Raw genomic sequence first — 23321 nt, 5'->3', positions numbered from 1 at the left:
TACAGTAGGTCCTTTTTGATTATCTATTTTACATATAGATCAGTGTGTATGTGTTGATCCCAACCTCCTAATTTATACCTCCCCCAATGTTTCCCCTTTGGTAACCATAAGTTTGTTTTTGAAGTCTGTGAGTCTGTTTCTGTTTTGTAAATAAGTTCATTTGTACCATTTTTTTTATTCCACATGTAAGTGATATCGGATGATATTTGTCATTGTCTGACTTCATTTAGTATGATAATCTCTAGGTCCATCCATGTTGCTGCACATGGCATTATTTTGTTTTTTATGGCTGAGTAATATTCCATTGCATATATGTGCCACATCTTCTGTACCCATTCCTCTGTTGATGAACATTTAGGTTGCTTCCATATCCTGGTTATTGTAAATAATGCTGCTATGAGCATTGGGGTTCATGTATATTTTCAAAGTGTGGCTTTCTCCAGGTATATGCCCAGGAGTGGGATTGCTGTATCATATGGTAGCTCTATTTTTAGCTTTTTAAGGAACATCTGGACTGTTCTCCATAAAGGTTGTACCAATTTACATTCCCACTAACAGTGTAGGAGGGTTCCCTTTTCTCTGCACCCTCTCTAGCATTTATTGTTTGTAGACTTTTTGATGATAGCCGTCTGACTGGTGTGAGGTGATACCTCATTGTAGTTTTGATTTGCATTTCTCTAATAATCAGTGATGTTAAGCATCTTTTCATGTGTTTTTTGGCCATTTGTATGTCTTAGCTATTTATTTTTAATTAATTTTTACTGGAATATAGTTGATTTACAATGTTGTGTTAGTTTCTGCTGTACAGCATAGTGAATCAGTTATACACACACACACACACACACACACACACACATATATATGATAACATATACAGTTATCCACTCTTTTGTAGATTCTATTCCCGTATAAGTCCTTAGAGTATTGAGTAGAGTTCCCTGTGCTATACAGTAGGTTCTTGTTAGTAATCTCCAAATTTATCCCTCCTGGCCCCCCATACCCCATAGTAACCTTACGTTTGTTTTCTACATCTGTGACTCTACTTCTGTTTTGTAAACAGGTTCATTTGTACCATTTTTTTAGATTCCACATATCATCTGTATGTCTTCTTTGGAGAAATGTCTATTTAGATGTTCTGCCCATTTTTTGATTGGGCTGTTTGTTTTTTTGATATCGAGCTGCATGATGTCTCTTTTGGAGATTAATCCCTTGTCTGTCACTTTGTTTGCAAGTATGTTCTCCCATTGTGTGGGTTGGCTTCATTTTGTTTATGGTTTATTTTGCTGTGCAAAAGCTTTGGAGTTTAATTAGGTCCCATTTGTTTGTTTTAATTTTCATTACTCTAGGAGGTGGATCCAAAATATCTTGCTGCGATTTATGTCAGAGTGTCCTGCCTCTGCTTCCTCTAAGAGGTTTATAGTATACAGCCTTACATTTAGGTGTTTAATCCATTTTGAGTTTATTTTTGTGTATGGTGTTAGAGAACGTTCTAGTTTCATTCTTTTACATGTAGCTGTCCAGTGTTCCCAGCACCACTTATTCAAGCGACTGTCTTTTCTCCACTGTATATTTTTGCCTCCTTTGTCATAGATTTACTTTTGATAATTTAATTAAAATGTGTCTTTGTATGGGTCTCTTTTACTTTAATTGAAAAATATTTGAAATATAACATTGTGTAAATTTAAGATGTACATGTTAATTTGATAATTTATGTATTGTAATATGATTGTCATTAAAGTGATAATTAGCACCTCTATCACATTACATAGTTGTCCTCTTTTTAGTAGTTGGAATAATTCATTTTTAGTCTCTTAGCATATTTGATGAATATAATAGTTTTCTGTATTCACTGTACTGTGCATTAGATCTCTAGGGCTTATTTACTGCTTGTTGTAAGACTGTACCCTTGAACAACATCTGTCATATCCTCTAACCCCCATTCCATGGTAACCACCATTTATTTCTGTTTTTATGAGTTTGGCTTTTTAGATTCCACACACAGTACTTGTCTTTCTCACTTAGCATAATGTGCCCAAGGTCCATCCATGTTGTTGCAAATGGCAGGCTGTCTTCCTTTCTCATGGCTGAAAAATATTACACTGTATGTGTAAGTATAAATCCCACTCCTTATTTTATTCATTGGTTGATGGCCATCTAGGTTGTCTCCATATCTTGGCTACTATGAATAACGCTGCAGTGAATGTGGGAGTACAGATATCTCTTCAAAATCCTGTTTTCATTTCCTTTGCACATATACCCAGAAGTAGAATTGATGGATCATGTGGTAGATTAATTTTTAATTATTTGAGAAACCTCCATATTGGTTGCAGTAATTTACATTCCCACCAACAGTGTATAAAGGTTCCCTTTTATTCACATCTCCCCAGCACCTGTTGTCTCTTGTCTTCTTGATGACATCCATTCTAACAGGTGTGAGGTGATAGCTCACTGTAGTTTTGATTTGTGTTTCCCTGATGATTAGTGATATTGATATTGAGAATCTTTTCATGTGCCTCTTGGCCATTTGGGTGTCTTCTTTGGAAAAATGTCTAGTTTTTCTGCCTTTTTAGTTGGATTATTTGTGGTTTTTTTTAATTTTGTCTTTGAGTTTTATGAGTTTTTAAATATATTTTGGATATTAACCCCTTATCTGATACATGGTTGGCAAAATTTTTCTTGCATTCTGTAGGATGAATTTTCATTTGGTTAATCGTTTCTTTTGCTGTGCACAAGTGTTCAAGTTTGATGTAGCCCCATTTGCTGATTTTTGCTTTTATTGTTTGTGCTTTTGGTGTTATATCCAAAAATCACTCTCAATTCCACTGTTGAGGAGCTTCCTCTCTCTATTTCTACTAAGTTTTATAGTTATTAGTTAAATAACTTGTGTTAAATCTGTGATCCATTTTGACTTAATTTTCTGTGAGCAGTAAGTTAGGGGTCCAATTTCATCATTCTGCATGTGTTTATCCAATTTCCCCATTACCATTTGTTGAAGAGACTATCATTTCCTCATTGGGTATTCTTGGCTCCACTATCAAATATTAGTTGACTGTGTATGCAGGGTTTAATTCTGGGCTCTCTTCTGTTCTGTTAGTCTGTGTCTATTATGCCAGTATCCTGCCCTATTTTAAAAATTACTGTAGCTTTGTAGTACAGTCTGAAAACAGGACATACAATACCTCTGGCTTTGTTCTTTTTCCTGAGAAATGCTTTGACTATTTTGCAGACTTTGTCACTTCATATAAATTTTAGGAATTTTTTTTTCTATCTCTGTGAAGAATGGCATTGGTTTTTTGATGGGGATTGTGTTGAATCTCAGGTGACTTTGAGTAGTACAGACATTTTAACAGTCAGTTCTTATGATCCATCAGCATGGATGTCTTTGCATTTGTTTGTGTCAACTTCGATTTCTTTTAGGAAAGTCATGTAGTTTTGATTGTACAGAACTTTCACTTCCTTGGTTAAAGTAATTTCTGGGTATTTCATTGTTTTTGATGTTATTGTGAGTGTGATAGTTTTATTTTTCAGACATTTCATCCTAGTGTATAGAAATGCAACCGATTTTTTATGTTGTTTTTATATCCTGAAATTTAGTCAAAGTGTTGATTAGTGCCAACAGTTTTTTACTGGAGTTTTTTATATACAGAATCATATCATGTGCAAATAATGACAGTTTTACTTCTTCCCTCACTATGAGTTTGGAGGTATTGCCTCTTCCTCACTTGGTTTGGATGTATTTGGGTAACTCTTATTTGTAACTCTCTGGGCTTCCTGGATTTGGGCATCTGTTTCTTTTCCCAGGTTAGGAAAGTTTTCACTCATTATTTCTTCAAAAAGTTTTCTGCCCTTGTCTGCTTTTCTTCTTCTGGAACACTATAATGTGAATTTCGGTCTGCTTGGTGTTGTCTCATAAGTCCCTTTAGCTATCTTCACTCTTTTTTTAAATTATTTTTTTCTTTTTGCTCCTTGATGGGATGAATCACTGCCCTGTTTTTGAGTTTACTGAGACTTTCTTCCACTTCATCCGGTCTGCTTCTTGAACGCCTCACTATTGAGGTTTTCAATATAGTTGTTGTATTGTATTCTTTGGCTCTGTGTCTTCTGTTTGGTACCTTCTTGTGTTTTCTTTGTTGAAATTCTCAGTTCACGCATTCTTGTCCTGACATGGTGACCATCTTTATGACCAAATTTTGAACTTTTTCTCATGTCAGTCACTCTTCTCTGTTTTATTAAGGCCTGTTTGTGGAGTTTTATCTTTTTCTTTTAAAACATATTTTTCTGTGTCTTCATTTTCCTTGACTCTCTGTGTTGGGTTTTGTGCATTAGATAAAAGAACCACCTCTCTCCATCTTGAATTGGCTTTTTCTTCTTGGCTCCCCATAGTTGAGGATGTGCTAACATCTGTCAGTGTCCCAGTGGGGGAAGGCTTCAGTCAGCATCAGGTACAGGCTGATTGGAGGCTGGATTCTCAGGCAGCAGCTTTCAAAGCATGCAAAAAGACCTCTTTCAGGGAAAGACTGAGAGACGGGCATTTCTCTCCACTCCCTCTGTCATGAATTGAGGGAATAGCCAGTTGAGAACTATTTGTTTGCTATGGTCCAGGATCCTTTGGTGCTTGTGAATGCCAGCCCTGCTGGTTACCAGAGCCAAGTGATAAAGGGGTGTGTCCTTTGGGCAGCCACCTCAAAGGCCAGGATGCCAGGTGGGTTCACAAGCCTCTTTTAGGAAGGCACCACTGAACTGGAGTGGGACAGAGGGTCAGTAGGCAGAGCCTACCCCTTCCCCTGTCTCCAGGGAGTCTTGCAGTAAGCCCCCAAAGCTGAGCTAAATTAGAAACCTTACTTACAGGCAATAACTTTTAAAGTATGCAAATAACCTCTGTCAGGAAATGAGTGGGAGAAATGCATTTCTCTCAGCTCCTGTTTCTCTGAGCTTTGGAAAGATAGCCATGGTGAGTCCTTGCGAATCTGTTAAGAATTTTCTTTGTTGGCTATAGTCCTGTGGGTGTCATGGACACAAGCACCATTAGGCGTTCAGAGCTAGGAGTTTTGGGGGCCCATCCCTCCATGAGAGTCTTGGGGTGACAGATGTTCAATCTAAACCCTTCACTGCTCAGGGAGAAGCTGGGTGTTGTGAGTTCCCTTCTAATTTTATGTTGCTGTGCTGAGTGTGGGGTTTATGGAGATAAAGTTCCTCAGCCTTTCCTACCCATTTGGATGCATATTACATTTGCCCAGTGCGTAGGGGGTGCTCATCTACTTTCTAGATTTATCTACTTTCTAGATGCCTTTCAGAGGGAATTGTTGTTTATAGGTGTAGATTTGGTAGGTCTGTGGGTTCAAGTGAGCTTTAGGCGTCCTATGTTGCCATCTTGGACCAGAACCTCAATAACTCACACTTTTATATTTTCAGCTGACCTCCACATTCATTGATCACTATCACCTCTCCTTCTAATCCTCAGAAAGATCTCAAACTTGTCCCCAAATATTATTTTTCTGAATGACACTTCTAGGAGTAATGGATCAGGTCAAAGACAACAAGTCATCTGTGATTTCTCCTTTTTTTCCTCAAATCTAATCTATCAGCTTGTCCTCTTAACTCTAGCTTCAAAATATAGCCTCAAACTTACTTACTACTTACCATATCATGTCCAAATTACCATTACCTCTTGCCTACACTCCTGCAAACGCTGCCTCACTTGTCTCTCTGCTTCTACTCTTGCCCTTTATCAACGTTTTCTCCAAAAAGCAGTCTTCTTAAAACCGTAAATCAAATCCTTTCATGCTCTTCTTGAAATTTCTCAGAACAAAATCCAAATTTCTTATGAAGGCCTACAAAGCCTTAGGTGGTCTGCAGCCTGGCTGCCTCTCCATCTTCATCCTATATTCCTCCCCCTCCCCTCACCACTCACACTGCTCTGATAACAACACTAACTTTCTCTGCAACAGGTCAAGGTATTATTATCTCAGAACCTCTGCACTTCCTCTTCTCTTTGTTCAAATACCTTTCCCTTTAGGTAGGTTAACCAGGTAAAAAAACAGGGTGCTGAGTTACATATGAACTTGAGATAAAAAATTATATTTTAGTATAAATGCATCTTAAATATCTCATGCATAGAAGAATGGCCTGATACATAGATGTACTGTAAGTACTTGATAAATGAGTAGTGTGTACTCCAATAAAGCACTGCATATATTGATTGGTTAGAAACACTGTAAACGTAAAATATTAACTTAAAGGCTTAATTGTCACTTCACCAGGAGAGCTCCCCAGTTCTAGTTAAGTATTAATTTGATGGAATGGAAAATTAGCACACATACAAGACCCATTGATGTATTAACGTAAAATACATCCTTATGTTCTAGAAATGTTATGGAAAGAAAAATATTCTCTCTGGCTCTGCTTCCATTGTTTTTATTTTTATATTTCTAGTGGGTTTTTTTTGGGGGGGTTCATTTCCTCTGTGTGATGATGAGATATGTCTGTTTCAGTCTGGGAGGTGGTAGTTCAGATAACTTATTTGGAGTCCCTGAAGTCTGCACGTAGATTCACACTGAAAAATCTGTCCCTTCAGTTTCCTGATCATGTTTTCTCATGTGTTTTGCATGGGCAACCACATCTACCAAGACTTGTAATTATTATATGGAAGTAAATTATGAGATACATTCTAAAAACATTCTAAATCAATCACAAATGCATAGATGTGGGAGAAACCTCAGCATTTTTTTCTATCTTAAAGAAAGAGACCAAAATCCCACTAACACCACGACCAGAAAAATCACTCTGATTTTTAAAGATTATTGTAGTAGATAATAATAACAGATTGGTAGCTGGTTTCAGCTTAAAATAGTAAAGGGATACAGTGCCAACATTATATACATACGTTTTAAAATATGAGTAATTTAAAAATTTAACTTTAAAATTAAATAATTTTAAATGAGTAATTCTAAAATATGAGTAATCTTATTTGATTTCCTTCTAGGGATCTCTTTCAAAATACTCTTAGTAAAGATATCAACTAAGAATCCCTCATTCTTTTTTTCTTTCCCATTACTACTTAAAAGAAAAAGATGTCTAAACCATAGTTATATTCATGATTTCACCCCCAAGGCTTACTTTTTTAAAACCAGGTATACTAGTGAGTAAAATCCTCTTCATTTTTCTCTTAGACAAGTATTACTAAACCCTTACTCTCCCTTTCTTTCCTCAACCAGAACCTGGGGTGACTAATCGCAAACAGTAAGAGTTCAAATCACTGGTAAGAACATCCACCAAATAATAGCTAACTTTTGAACTTAGATAGGTCTATACTTACGTCACCCACAGCAGCTTCAAAGAAAATGCATATTTAAAATTATTTAGGCAGGTAGATACTACATGTAACTCTTTTAATTGGAATAAGATCCCTAACAAATAGTTTCCTACAGAGAACCTTAACACACTTACCACATTAATTCATGAGGTAAGTTTAATGTACATATGTGTATACATACCTATACACACATTTATTCTGCATATTCATTTTTCATGTACCCAGTAACGTGCATTTATCAATTATGGTTGCATAAGATAATGAACTTCCTCAATAGTACATGTTATTGGCTTGCTTTACTTTCTTCTTTGATAAACTTTAGCTTTGTTTTTCTTTACCACTTAAATCTTCAGAACCATTATTTTATTATCCCAGAAGAAATTTAGTTTTTTCTGACACTCCCTCTGCTTCTCCACTTTCCCCTCCTCTGATGAGCTCACTGCATTTATAGTAATGGCCACATCTCCATCTAGTGGTTTCCTAACCAATGAATACCTGGACAGCAATGAAGAAAGAATACAACAAAAGTGGTCTAGTTACAACAATCATGATTCCAGACCATCAAAAAAGAAACTGCAAAACTGTAAATGGAACCCTGAATATAAACTCAGGCCCTAAAATATCTATTCAGTCGTACTGAGTATGTAATTCAGAAATTTGTTGAAGAGTAACAAATAATGATAATCTTCGCCTAGATAATGTAAGTTATACTAAAGCACTTCACTAAGAATATCAATATCTAAAAAATCTAGAAACGCTGTTTAAACCATATCTGTTTAGAAAGGAAAAATTAGATAATAAGCTTAGAAGGTACTGAATAATGCTTAATAAAATTGAAACAGATCATTAATTTTATGTTAGCATCTTCTGAAACAAAATTGATGACCAACTCTAATAATTGTCCTTAGGGTATTTCTCTTAAATAAAAAGTAAGATATTGTGAAGCATATAAAATTTTTTTTCTCCACACTGACTTAATCTTTATACAAAACCTTATGAGAAATTACTGATTTTTAAATAAATATAGGAAACTGATCTGCTCTGTTCAGGATTAGAAACTTATGTAACATTTGAAAGCTGCTATTCTCGAAACAACATTACTACTGGCATTTTAATAACCTGGTTTCAGGACATTTATTATAGTGGATTTAGGGATATGGATTACTTTTTAAAATTTCAAGCCAAACGCAAAAACAAAGAAAAATTAGAGAAAGTGACTGACCATCCACACCACATGAAAACTTGCAGTAAAATGAAGATAGGAGCTGACATCATGGTACAGGCACGACTCGTTGTGCATATAAGTTGATCCTATTAATAACGGGCAAAGTAGCAAGTACAGGAAAAGGAAGGAAAACACAGAAGACATACAAGATGAGATTTCATGCAATTTGCTGGCAGTTAGCAGTTTAAGTGAGCCTCCATCCAGAGCAGATTCACAGTGACCATTGCAAATAAGCATTACCAAAATATTCCACTGCCAAAAAAACACAAGACATTATTAGCACATTAAGCTACCGAGCAAAAGTTGTACTTTCACACACACTCCACTGTATAATTTATAGGAACTTGAGTATTGGAAGTTTTTGTCTTTGTAAAATCTGCATTATGCCTTGATCAAAAAGATAGTTACCTATGGTGAAAATATTGGGGGTAATGGTTTTTATATGATCTTTCAAGTGCATCTGAGTAAATTTAATCTCAGTCTTTGGTGACAAATAATTGATGAGGGAAGTTTCCCTAATGAGTGATACTACCCTTGGGCCCACAAACAACATGCTTTGGGGAATGATTTGACGTGGCCAAAGCTCCTGAAGGTATATACTAGACAGAACAACAGAAGTCCTCATATCTGGATTTCATTTAAGGCTCAGTGTAAAATGAAAAAAAAATCAAGTAGCTGCAACTTTGAATCACTTTTCCCCCCAGAGAGGAATGATCAATAATAGATAGTCCTTACAGAGATAACTGGGATTTATTGGCTAAAACATTTTGCTTTTTAAGCCTTATTCCCCATCACTGATTTTTTCTTCTTTGCTCCACTTTATATTATCTATTTGCATGTTATGCATTTATGGAAATGCCTTATTCTTTTTTGGAACAAATATGGCTATGTGTATTTGAGTCAATAAGTACATATTAGGTAAATCTGTTCTAAATAAACAACCACCTCTAGAAATGCACATTAGTCAATAAATGATCTGACATGTTTTTAGAATAAACAGTTCCCCAGATGATAACACTTTATGTTTGCAAGCCACTTCATGCAAAGAGACATGACAGATTGGAGAACTGAGAAATATTATTTTTTAAATTTTAGTTTTTTATAAGTGAGAAATTTTTATATGGGCTTTATGCTTGAGAGTAAAGCTTCTTAAAAATTAAAATAATTTGAAAAGCATAAAGCTGCTTCTATATACAATAAGTCCAAATAGTGTTTATGAGAGAAAGACAGCTGACCTATAGGAAAAGTAGCAGTCATCTTAAATAACATACATTAAATATGCTTTGTAAAATTATACCAACTTAACCCTGTGTTATTGACCTGGCCTAGTTTCAAACAATATATAAAAGTAATATAATTAAGATAAATAATACATACCTAATAGGTGGCAGAATTAGAAACCATGTAAAGTACAATTACAAACTAAGGGGACGATAGTGATTTAACAGGTTTTTAAATACACTGAATGAAGACTAAACACAGAAAATGTTATAATAAAAATAACTGTTATATCTTCAGGATTGGAATATAAATGAAGGTGGGCAACTCATATACCATTAGTAACGTTTACTGTCAGTTACGGGTCATTAGAAAGTTTTAAAATCATCAGATTTGTGATCTTGGATTATTAGTAAATTGGTCGGCATTGTGTTTGAAAGTACAATTTCTGTGGAAAGGACAGAAGAGGCAACTGTTAAGCTTATGCTAACCGTGAAAAATACTGAAATAAAAAATCTATATACCAGCAAGTATGTCACGTTAATGAGAAACACTATGGTTATGGTTAAGACATTACACTGGAGTTAAAACTACAATTTGTCTCCTTAAATTATTGTGACCATTGAGTTATATATTTTAATACAGCAAATGTTTGGTCTTACTTACCAAGGCATTGTTATCAAAGCAGACATCAGGTCCTTTTCGGTATCTGGGTTGCTTCACCATATCACAAGGATCTGGACCATCAGCTAAAGAAACTTGTTAAGGAATATAAAGTTACTTTTTTTTTACACAATTAAAAAAATACAGTGCAACACACTTATTTCTCAAAGCAAGCCAGAGAAACCGATGCCATTATTCTGGTCCCACAAAACCAGTTCAAGTACTATGGGATTTAAAGTACTGAACTGCCACAAATTTTCTCCTGTCTAGGACCTGTGTGAAGAGATCAACGCTTTACATAGCATAGTCGCTGGCACAGAGGAAGTACTCAGGAAATATCTGTACAATACAAGTGGATGAAATGTGCAAATGACATAGCATATAAGACAGGGTCATACATGTAAGACCATAAGGGAGGGCCTGGGTGCCTCCTATTTAGCAAGACAGAAATAGAAACTAATTCCTAGTAATAAACATCAGTTCCAAACATAGGTGAGGACTATGTATTTTTCCAGAAACAGCAAAAACTAGAGGCAGTCTACCGAACCTCTGCCTGCAATGCTTCAGTAGTCATTTCACTGTCATTTAGCATATTTACTACCCGAAGGCTTTTTAGCATTACTGCCATGGCAGTTCTAGCATACAACAGGATTCACCTTCCTTTTTTAAGGCTGAATAATATTCCATTGTAGGTATAGACCCCATTCAACTCCATTTGTGATGACGGGCTGTTGAGAGCTTTCAAGCCACAACAATCCCTTTTCCCTTCTGTCTCACACCTGGGCGGGCTGACAGGGAAGACTGAGTGTCCCCTCCTTTGGCACTGCCTGGAAGTTCGGGCCAACAAGCCCCAGGCAGCACTGGCAAAGGCCCAGCACGGTCCCCAACACCATAAAACCCCGAGCCAGGTACTTCTCCCTGCCCTCTCTAGCCATTTTCAGGGCTACTTGGGAACCTGCACTGCTCCCTCCACAAAGACTCACGGTACCAGTATGAAGCCTTTCACATCCTCTTGGTGCACGTGTGGCATCATCAGTCTTGACATCCAAATGACATTTTGTGTGGAGGGTCCATTCTCCCTCTGTGAGGTGATCTCAGCACTCTGTGATATTTTCCTCTTTCGGGGCACGAACAACGTGACGAGGTTAAAAATGCACAGCTTTAAGACGGTTTTCCATTCCAAACCTCTCCAGTGTCAAAGGATACAAGTCTGCTCTGCTTGTATGAGCAATCGTGTGTCACAGGGACAAGTCCCTTTGCTCTCAACCATTATGAATATTAAGTTGGTGTTCATAAGTTTTTCTACGTGGAAGATTCTGTAAAATAAATATTTTTAAAAATCAGAAAAAATTATCATCTGAGAGAAGAATAGATTTCAAAGATTTTTACATATTAGAATGAAAGAAAATAGGACCTTTTCAAACAAAGCATCACCTACACGAACAGTAACAGTGAATGATTTTAGAAGAGAAAGATGACCATGTTTGATTAACATGGACATGCTATCTCTCAAATGAATACTAAAAAAATTCCAACAGACATTTTAAGTGTGACCTTTGTTTCTTAAGTGATAGTCCTCAATGCAAAATAAACACCATCTAGTTGTTTCATTTTACATATTTAGGGAACTGTGGTATCTACCACTGAAAATGTGCCCAAGTTGCCTTATTTTACAGTAAAGGAAAGTAGGAGCACAAAAATGGCTCAGCATTTCCCCAAGTCATGGCAGACTGAAGTCCGGATCAGTGCCATTCAACAAACTTTCTGTGAAGATAGAAACGTCTTCCACTTTAACCAGCATGGTAAACAATTGCCATATGAGGCTATTGAGCACCTGAAATGATGACTAGCATAACTGAGGCACAAAATTGTAATATTAATTAACTGCAATTTGATGATTGAAGTTGCCACCTGTGGCTGGTCACTACTGAGTTGGGACAACACAGGCAATAGACAGAATCATGGGCTTTGAATTCCACAATAAAAATGTAGATCTGTCATTAAAGGGTAATTTATATTTCAAAGAATGGGATTTTTTTTAACCTATTGAAGTTGGGACACAGCATAAAGTTACACAGCACAAATGTAAAAATGATTGAACTTAATACTTATATTGATCTTTCCAGTTTAACTTAGTCATTTTTTAAAGCATATATTGCTATTCCTGAACATCAATGAAAGCCCAAAGACTCTAAACTCTTTCTGATGTACCCATTAAACATGCCACAGTTCTGTTTCCTGAAGGTGATGTCCTGATATACTAATCTCGAAACAAGACGGTCTGCTTTTTTCTGAGTACATCCCCTTTCCTCCTCCTAGGATATACAGGTTTAATAAAGTAAGCCATAAAATCATACTGACCATGTCTATTAAAAAATCTGTGCTAGTTTCAGTTAAGCCCTTCCTGAAAATATATATATTTTAAACTGTTATAAACTTCTTTTCCAAATCGCCTAGCAACTACCTATTCCATCCCTGTCAGCTGCTCAGATTACCTCACCTCCTCATCTTTCCTCTTCTCCCTGTTAACATTTCTTCTAGAATAAGCTGTCCTCAGCTACCGAAAACAAAGTGTCCCAACTCTGTGCCTTTCTGCTCCGTTCTCAGGGATCCTGTGACATGGATTATCCCTTTCCTTTCAAAACTTCAAGAATCTCCCACCTTGTCTTTCTCTCTCTCATTACAACAAAATTCAACCTCTCCATCTCTTCCAACATTTTTTCAGGAGGTTTTATGGGCGGTGATGACTAATGTTAACCTTGATTTTAGGAAATGATATGTTCTCCCAGTTCTTTCAGTTTCAACTCAAAGATACATTCAATTCTAAATTTAAGTGAAGACTACAAGTAAAACTTACTAGCCAAGAATATTTTTGCTAACCTGTTTCGTAAATATAATTAATTCTAATCTTATCAGAGAAAATAATCTCTGAAACTATCTCTACATTAGAAAAATTTTAATGTGGATTCTTCTAGACAAAATATAACACAATCAAATTCCTCTATGTTCTGCCTAAAAGTGGGTATAATTTTTTTGATCACGCAATTATTACAGCTGAAGGGATTACAACTTATCAGAGTTAGAATTAATTTTAAAAACCTTCAGAGAAACTGAAGAGCTCTGATTATTTTCAACTTAAAGCAGTTATTCAGATCTCTCGCACTCAAAAGACAACCTCCATTATTTTCTGTGACGATTATAAAAGTGAATACAATTTCTTAGTCAAACAGGACTAGTCCAGAAATGAAGAAACAAATTACCTGGAACAGTTTCCACAGTCTAATACACCGCTGAATGATTTACTGTCGTTATCGAAGAAATACTGGGTTTGTTCGGTAATGCAGCTCTGCTTTGACAGAGAGGCTGTGAAGTCGTCATCTTCCATCTCAACTGTGGGGAAAATAAAGAGCATCACCATGAGGGGACACTTCGGTCGGTCTCCCAGAGCCTTCATTTCTCACAGAGCAAAACAAATGTATGAGGGCAGGCACCTCAACTGGCTTGTTTACTCCGTGTGACGTGTGGCGTAGTGGCAGCCCTTAAAGATGCCCAATAACTATCAATAGAATAAATGAATTTGAATACATTTGAGTTTGAATACAGCTGCAAAACAGAGGCCAATGTGACCTAGGAATGTTTCTAAGGCAGTAGGAAAGTTCTGACAAAAAGATTTCAACCTACAAAAGTGTTAAATGGACGATCTCTCTCTCTCTCTCACACACACGCACTTTCTGAGTTTTGAACTCGGAGCATCCAAAAAGAAAATGTTAATTATTATGACAGTATCTGAGCATTTACATACCTGCCTCAAGAAGTCGTGGAAAGGTCAAACTCAAGAGAAACTGCTGTAGAATAGACCTGAATTTTAAATATGAAAAAGTATTGATATTTTCCTTCATAAATTAACAAAAACCAGAGTATTTTGGCATGTACACAAACACGTTTCTTTTTCATCTTTTTGGAAAAAGTTGAGAATTTGCTAATAGAAAGTTGAGGAGCATTTTTATATAAGTATTTCTTAAATTATGCAAGACATTGTCAATTCCCTTCTGTAAAAGAAGTCATGAAGTCAGATGTGTTCAGGACCCAGTGAGGGACACATATGTGTCAAGACACCTAATATAAAATCAGAGCAAGGAGAAGTGATAACTCTAAGAGGAAGAATGTCATCATTCTGGTGCGTAGTTTTCACACTCAAGGTTTTCTCCTTATTTTAGTTATTAAAGCTCTGTGGTAGGAAAAAAAAAAAACCCAAAACAAAAATGACTTTGTACCATGGGTTTACGAACTATTTACAATATAGAACATATTTGTAAATACATAATGTGGCATTCATGAAATACAATAGACATATTATATATAGGGCATATGGCATGTTTCAGTTTTACAATAAATGACAATTGAGCCAAATATCAGTAAAAACTCATCTGGAACTGAGTTTAGTTAAAACAAAAGTTGGGGGGAAGGTTGAGGAGGGTGAAGGTTCTGGCCAGAAAATAGCATAAAGACAATCAAGTATTTCAGGATGCCTATGAGCTTCAGAAAACCTAGGTAAATGCATATACAAATGTCATTGTCAGAACAGAAAGCACCCTTTTTCACAATTTTTTTTAGGAAAAATTGGATTTTTAATCTAACATCTTTGCTATTTTAATAAAATGGCATAATCATTTAATTTTCACTGGGAAAGCCACAACATCAAGTGAACATTATAGATTAAACTTAGACAATACCGTAGGGTAATGATACAAAAGAGAGAGAGATAGGGAGGGAGGGAGGGAGAGAATGGACCCAGACACAACAGGAGGATTAGTTACTTGACTGATCAGACCCGAACAGTGACAAATTTGATCTTCCAGACTTTCCACAGTGCCTCAATAAGCAGTTTAAATGTCTTCTTTTCATAGATGGCAGGATATAGGTAAGAGGGGAAGGAGGGAGGAAGGGTAGAACCAGTGAAAAGAAAGAATTAGATCCATTTCAGGAACATGATGCTTCTAAAATGATGCCAGCCTTTGTAAGAAAAATGAGGAGGTAGAAAGATAAGTCATCATGTCATGAATTTCATGGATGAAGACATTTAACTCGCATAATGAAGGCAGTAAATAGTAACTTTTTATAGATCAATATGCCTAAAATGTAAGGATTGAGTATAATATAAAAAAAAAAAATGAAAAGAGTTTCAACAGATCCATAGATAAAAGAAGCCCCTGAAAAGGCCGAAGTGTGCCTGAGCATAATAGTGTTTGCATATAAAAAGCTGAATAACTGTAACGGTTTTACAGTGATCATTAAGAAAAAATACTTATGAATATTACCAAGATGTGCTGTAGGAAATGAAAAAACTAGTTCCCATAATAATTATCTACATGTCCATCCTTCCATCACATTCTTTACTATTTCACAACATTTTTCTCTCAATACCAATAAAACTACAATTTTGACTTACCAGGCAGCAGCAGTGGCCCACCAGCCAATGTGTAATATGTCTGCTATTGATGGCTATAAAATAGAATAAAAAAGTATTACATTAATCTACGCTGAGTGTACCTCTGAGAGAATAGAAGGGTGAGCTGCATATTATTACTGACCACGTATGCTGAGCGATGCCCTGCTCCTTGTTTTGGTGCAGCTCCAGGCTCACACACTGACTGATAATCATAAGATTTATTATAAGCATAAACTGATATATTAACCAGGTGTCTCATCAAACTTGGATCAATCTCTCCAAAAAATCTTCCAATCTGGTACAGAAAAAAATAATAAAATTTCAAATGTAAGCCAAATATTAACACCTGAGCCAGTACAAACAAAAGAAATGATACAAAGAAACAGAACTAAAACTATTGAGGAGCTTGAAAACAAAAGCAAGTAATAAACTAGTATATGATACTCTGAAAGAACTCCAGTGAGATTAGGTATTTGCATTTCTGAATGGCTCCCTGTGCTATCTGGAAGGAACAGACAGTTTACTAAGCCTTAAGTCACAATCCAATAAGAGAAATGGTGAAACTAGAAAAAGAAACTTGTAGGGACTGTGCTGAACTGGAGTGAGTCCCATCTATAGGGACAACCTCTAGCTCACCAATTCCAACCCATAAATATTGTAATTTAGGAAAACTGTCCAGTATGGAGAGATCATTTTTGTTTGTTTGTTTTTTAAAGAGAAGACAGATATACAGATTCAGAAATGAAATTAGTTGGCAATTAATTCTACTTTGTTTAAAACCCTGTGTAAACCAAAGAGCCTAACTGTTACCAATTTCCAAATTTCAGGTTAGAATTTTCATCTGTTTCAAACCAGCTATGTATTAGGACTGACATTATCAACTGATTAATATGCGAACATTTTCTAAATTTCTGAGAGATCAAAAATAAAAAGTTCATATGATGTTAAAATCCTTAGCTCTATGTTTTAATGGTGACCGTACCAGAAAGTAAACTCAGCTAACAAATATAAGGAAAACTAGTTTTAGGATGCATTTCTTAATGGTTTATATTACATTAAGAACTTCAATTATCAATTTTTATAGTGGTGTGAAGGAGTTTTGTAATGTTGATCAGGGAAACACACTTTGGAAACGCTACTCCTTGCCACTTTAGGTACAAACCTGGTTAGTGTAATCGTCATGATTTGCCATCAGAAGAAACCCACCGTCATCTAGAATCACACAATCCATTACCTAGCAAAACAAAAATGACAGTTAATACACATTTTTTTTTTTTCGGTATGTGGGCCTCTCACTGTTGTGGCCTCTCGCGCCGCGGAGCACAGGCTCCGGACGCACAGGCTCAGCGGCCATGGCTCACGGGCCCAGCCGCTCCGCGGCATGTGGGATCCTCCTGGACTGGGGCATGAACGCGTGTCCCCTGCATCGGCAGGCGGACTCTCCACCACTGCGCCACCAGGGAAGCCCAGTTAATACACTTTTCTTGGAAGGTTAGGTTACATAATCATTACTCCATTATATAGATGATTATAACAATAAAAATAGGAGAAAAACTTAAATAACTGTATCTCCTCTTGAACATATATGCTCAGGAGATTCTGATGAAAAAAATTAAGGGCATGCATACAGATTGCTGTCAAACCATCAAGGCTTGAAATTCCACCACAATCCGTCCAGTTAAAACTGTCAACTCCGGGACTTCCCTGGTGGTGTAGTGGTTAACAATTGCCCGCCAATGCAGGGGAAAACGGGTTTGAGTCCTGGTCTGGGAAGATCGCACATGCCACGGAGCAACTAAGCCACAAGTACTGAGCCCACACGCCACAACTACTGAAGCCCGTGCACCTAGAGCCTGTGCTCCACAACAAGAGAAGCCACTGCACCACAATGAAGAGTAGCCCCTGCTTGCTGCAACTAAAGAAAGCCTGCGCACAGCAACGAAGACCCAATGCAGACCAAAAAAAAAAAAAAAAAAAAAAAAAAGTCAACTCAGTCTGAACGAAAACATAAGAACAAATCAGAAATAATCTTTTTGCCACCTCACTGTCATCTAAATGAACCAGGAAACTGGATAAACCAAAACATTTAATAATGTACAATTATTATTTTAAACACATAAGGTTTTGACAAGAAAGACATTAATAAAAATCCATTTGGGGCACTATTCATCACAGACTTTAAAAAGCAGCAGCATGAGGTTATTTATAACTATTTTATACTAAAAATATTTGACTGGATAATTTGAGATGTAAAAGCAGGAAGCAAGACAAAAAAAATGCCTCTGACAGAGGAAAAATAATCATATATCCTAAAGTATTCCCAACTAGTTTAAATTATGTTTAAATGCATGAATCAATTTAATAATTTTTATTGTATAAAATCACAAAAACATTGTTTTCAGATTTGGGGATGTAATGCATTCTATTTTTTTCTAATATGGAAGGAGCTTGCTAAAACCTTTGCTCTAAAAACAGCTGATACAGAGTCTATGTAAAATGGATGTTACAAAAATAATTAAAATTACTGGCTTATGATTTCACAAGACTAGGAGTGATAAAATGATATGAAACCCCTGCTTCCTTTGGAAATATATAGACATACATAAGAGGACTGAAAGAAAATGGTGGAATTCGTCATTCTTATTCATTATATGAATAATTTATCTAGTATCATTCTTACAGCATCTTCAGCTTGGAACAAAGCAAGTTGACATTTGCTTTTTCAATTTCTCAAACAGAAATGGAAGTAATAGAAGACAATGTAAAATCCAATCCAGGCAAGTAAAACTATGTAATACCAAGGTTTAGTTAAAAAACTTTCTCACCACTATAAACAGTGTGAAAAATTCAGATAAAGTGCAAAAGATGAGGGAAGATTGCACTGATAATCAATAAATATGCTTCAGTTAGAAACTCTCGTCAGAAACAAATTTGTATTTATATGTACAAAAGAATCTAACACAATTGAGACTGAAGTGAATACAGTGTATATTGATATAGCTTATTAATGAATAGTTTTAAATGCTTCTAATGTTTAAGGTTAGGAATTAAAAGCATATAATTCAAATTCTTATCTATGATTTAGTTCACAATTCCATACAATATTTTTTTAGCATTTGACTAAATCTTCCTGCATCTTTCTTTATCATTAGAGTCTTAGAGTAACACAAAAAATTGTACTTAAATATTCAATTTTAAAGAGTTTTCTTACATCACTGTTTCTTTTACAGTCACAAACTGGACCAGCACACTGAAAGACAGAAATACAGTTATCACCTCATATTATCTTTCTAGTTGGATTTTAATTATATCATTTTAATTATTACCATGTTATAATTAGAAATTTTATAATAATTAGTATAAAAGATTAAACAATAGTCTAGTCAATAGCTTTATCTTTACAAATTAGAAAATATCAGCCAATAAATATTTAAACTAGCATTTTAAATTATAATACTGAAGTATTTTTCTTTTATTATTTATTAGTTGACTAAACAAGAAATTCTTTGAAAAAATGGGAATTCATAATTCTGCTTCAATGTAGTAGCATCGAAAACTTATTTTGTCACTGTATAAGACTTTGTTTTCTAAGATCAGTAAATGTAGCATAAGAATTTTTTAAAAAGTTATCTTACCGGATCCCTGATTGATGTTTTGGTGAAATTCTCTATCCAGGAATTTACATCAATTTTAATTCCAACAACTGAAACAATCATGTAAAGAAAAACTGACACATACATTTAAAAAATGTAGCTATAATTCTCATTTATCTTTCCTCTCACATTTAAAAATTCCTGAGCAGGCAAATGTAAGTTTCTTAAGGTTAAAAAAAAAATCTGTTTAATTGCAGATATACATTGAAAAGCTGATTCAAATTCATTTAAAAGGTGGCAAATTTAATTAGCTACAATATAATTTCTAGGATATGATAATTTAAATAATTTATATTCAATTTAATGCTATTTTATAATGTCTATTACAGACATATATTTCTTGGGGTTTTCATTAAGAAGTAATACTAATAGCTCTTAAACTGTTATATAAACTTCATTTATACACACATGTATTTACTATAACCTGGTCAATTAATAAAGGAGGCTTAAAAAAATGAGTGTCAGGAATAGCTTTATAAATATGAGGTCATTCAAGTGGTGGGTTTTAAGAGGCTTCATTAATCTGACCAGTGCATGCAGTAGGTGCTTAAGAAATGTTTGCTTAGAATATAAAATGGAGAAAAGACAGCCTCTTCAATAAGTGGTGCTGGGAAAACTGGACAGCTACATGTAAAAGAATGATATTAGAACACTCCCTAACACCATACACAAAAATAAACTCAAAATGGATTAAAGAGCTAAATGTAAGGCCAAAAACTATCAAACTCTTAGAGGAAAACATAGGCAGAACACTCTATGACATAAATCACAGCAAGATCCTTTTTGACCCACCTCCTAGAGAAATGGAAATAAAAACAAAAATAAACAAATGGGACCTAATGAAACTTCAAAGCTTTTGCACAGCAAAGGAAACCATAAACAAGATGAAAAGACAACCCTCAAAATGGAAGAAAATATTTGCAAACAAAGCAACTGACCAAGGATTAATCTCCAAAATATACAAGCAGCCCATGCAGCTCAATAAAAAAAAAAAAAAAAAAACCCAATCCAAAAATGAGCAGAAGACCTAAATAAACATTTCTCCAAAGAAGATATACAGATTGCCAACAAACACATGAAAGGGTGCTCAACATCACTAATCATTAGAGAAATGCAAATCAAAACTACATGAGGTATCACCTCACACTGGTCAGAATGGCCATCATCAAAAAATCTACAAACAATAAATGCTGGAGAGGGTGTGGAGAAAAGGGAACCCTATTGCACTGTTGGTGGGAATGTGAATTGATACAGCCACTATGGAGAACAGTATGGAGGTTCCTTTAAAAACTACAAATAGAACTACCACACGACCCAGCAATCCCACTACTGGGCATATACCCTGAGAAAACCATAATTCAAAAAGAGTCATGTACCACAATTTTCACTGCAGCTCTATTTACAATAGCCAGGACATGGAAACAACCTAAGTGTCCATCGACAGATGAATGGATAAAGAAGATGTGGCACATACATATGATGGAATATTACTCAGCCATAGAAAGAAATGAAATTGAGTTATTTGTAGTGAGGTGGATAGACCTAGAGACTGCCATACAGAGTGAAGCAAGTGAGAAAGAGGAAAACAAATACCATATGTTAACACATATATATGGAATCTAAAAAAAAAAAAAAAAAAAAAAAGGTTATTCAGAGAACCTAGGGGCAGGACAGGAATAAAGATGCAGATGTAGAGAATGGACTTGAGGATACGGGGAGGGGGAAGGGTAAGCTGGGACAAAGTGAGAGAGTGGCATTGATATATATATATACACACTACCAAATGTAAAATAGATAGCTAGTGGGAAGCAGCCGCATAGCACAGGGAGATCAGCTCAGTGCTTTGTGACCAGCTAGAAGGGTGGGATAGGGAGGGTGGGAGGGAGGGAGACGCAAGGGGGAAGAGATATGGGGATATATGTATATGTATAACTGATTCACTGTGTTATAAAGTAGAAGCTTACATACCATTGTAAAGCAATTATACTCCAATAAAGATGTTAAAAAAATTAAAAAAAGAAAAAAAATAAGAAATGCTTGCTGAAGTGTGGATAAATGAGTGGATGAGTAGGTAGGTGAGTAGGTGGCACATGAATGAGTGATTGAGAGAATAAGATTGGATGAGTAAATAAGCAATTGAGAGAATGAAGGAAGGAGTGAATGAGTTGCTGAGTGAACGATGGAGTGAATGTATGCAGTTCAACCCCTGGGGGGTGGAATTGCCGTCAAGAGCAGAAAGGAGTTTATCTACCTTCTCAATCTGGCCTATTTTTTCTAAAATTAAAACAATACTGAATTATATATATATATTTTAACTTTTACTGCATCTGTTCATTCCAGCCCACTTCTAATTCCCACTGATGCTCAGTTTTATGAACTTTTTCATTTGCTTGATTTCTTTTGCCAAAAGACTCATTATTCTATATATTTTATTGTAAGTTTTTTTAAATAGATCCCTACCTAATTCTTTTTAACAGATACACAGTATAGATATGCCACAATTTATCTTTTCCCCCAATGATGGAAACTTAACTTTTCATGTTTAAATTATTACAAATATTCACATCCTTATCCATATCTACTTTTGTATATTTGAAATGCTTTATAGGATAGACTTCTGAGTGGAATTGCTGGATCAATCCAGCATTTAGAATTTTGATATACAACACGAAACTGACTCCCTAAATTTATGTCAAGAGTGTATAAACATACACACTTCTTTGAAAACTCCTCAACTCTTATTTTATCCCCAATCTCCTAGGTAACTAATTGTATTTCATTTTATTTTTCAAATTTGACTTTATTTTCATTGAAGCTTTCTGATAGCCTTCCTGATAAGCAGTGCCAGTTGATAATATAAACAGTAGGTCACATTTAATTTTGGTTGTGTTTATGTGTACAATATATGTGCTTACCTGCAGGTTTAAGAAGTTTTCCTTGGATGTATATTTCTACAGCTTTGCTTACCATAATGCCTGATTCATAAGCACCAGGTCCGCTTTCTAAAAAAAAAAAAAAAAAAAGAAACAGGAAAAATAGACCTATCTAGGTGAATCAAATAATATTAAATTTCTTTTAATAGGTACAGGTGGATACTATTTTACTTAAATGTTCTAGCATAAATATGTTATCAAGAAGTGGTCAGGGCTTCCCAGGTGGCGCAGTGGTTGAGAGTCCACCTGCCGATGCAGGGGACACGGGTTCATGCCCCGGTCCGGGAAGACCCCACATGCCGTGGAGCGGCTGGGCCCATGAGCCATGGCCGCTGAGCCTGTGCGTCCGGAAGTGGTCTCCTCTTCCCTTTTCCTCCTTTTTATAGCAGGCTAATTAGAGTGTCCAGGAATTGGTTTGCATTAATTGACTTTGGAATGAGAATTACTCAGCTTGGCTGCATCACTCTCACAATAAAGGATGCACACCAAATCCCTGCTTTATGACACTATAATACTGGGGAGGCTGCTGAAGTAAAGCAGAAAGATTGATCTTAGATTCACAAAACCGCTGTGAAACTGTAAAAGATACATATTCCTGGAAAAAAAACTGAAATTCTCTGAACTTCAGTTTCCCCAGTTGTGAAAATAGGGATGGTAGAACCAACCCCCAGAAAGGATGAAGGATTAAATTAGAAAGTTTTAGGGAAAGAACCCAATAAAGTATTTTAAAATATAGGCTATTATTAATTTTTATAAATGTTATGCAACTCATACCGATTAAAGAGCAAACTGATTAATTACATTTTTAAAATTCATTAAACATTCTTAAATATATTTGCAGTTTGTGAAATGAGGGATGATCTATATG

General features: G+C 35.6%; 1 protein-coding gene across 4 annotated transcripts in view; it reads right to left on the bottom strand.

Moving 5' to 3' along the window:
- CACNA2D1 (calcium voltage-gated channel auxiliary subunit alpha2delta 1) overlaps positions 1-23321 on the bottom strand; it is a 499056-nt gene that overhangs the window by 9100 nt on the left and 466635 nt on the right. For 3 of the 4 annotated variants that reach the window (XM_082632141.1, XM_082632142.1, XM_082632144.1), the window contains 11 exons: positions 22436-22522; positions 19503-19570; positions 19079-19117; positions 17030-17101; positions 16010-16162; positions 15868-15920; positions 14221-14276; positions 13679-13808; positions 11625-11734; positions 10422-10504; positions 8474-8623 (listed from right to left, as the gene is read on the bottom strand). In XM_082632141.1, the coding sequence (XP_082488267.1) occupies positions 8489-8623; positions 10422-10504; positions 11625-11734; positions 13679-13808; positions 14221-14276; positions 15868-15920; positions 16010-16162; positions 17030-17101; positions 19079-19117; positions 19503-19570; positions 22436-22522 (986 nt within the window). In that variant the 3' untranslated portion in view covers positions 8474-8488. Of the gene's footprint in view, positions 1-8473; positions 8624-10421; positions 10505-11624; positions 11735-13678; positions 13809-14220; positions 14277-15867; positions 15921-16009; positions 16163-17029; positions 17102-19078; positions 19118-19502; positions 19571-22435; positions 22523-23321 lie in introns of those variants that run through there. The other variant, XM_082632143.1, reaches the window with a different exon arrangement.

This window comes from Mesoplodon mirus (genome assembly GCF_964341445.2).
Source record: "Mesoplodon mirus genome assembly, chromosome: 9".
Taxonomy (NCBI): domain Eukaryota; kingdom Metazoa; phylum Chordata; class Mammalia; order Artiodactyla; family Ziphiidae; genus Mesoplodon; species Mesoplodon mirus.
The sequence above is the reverse complement of the archived record's forward strand: the minus strand, read 5'-3'. Positions and strand labels throughout refer to the sequence as shown.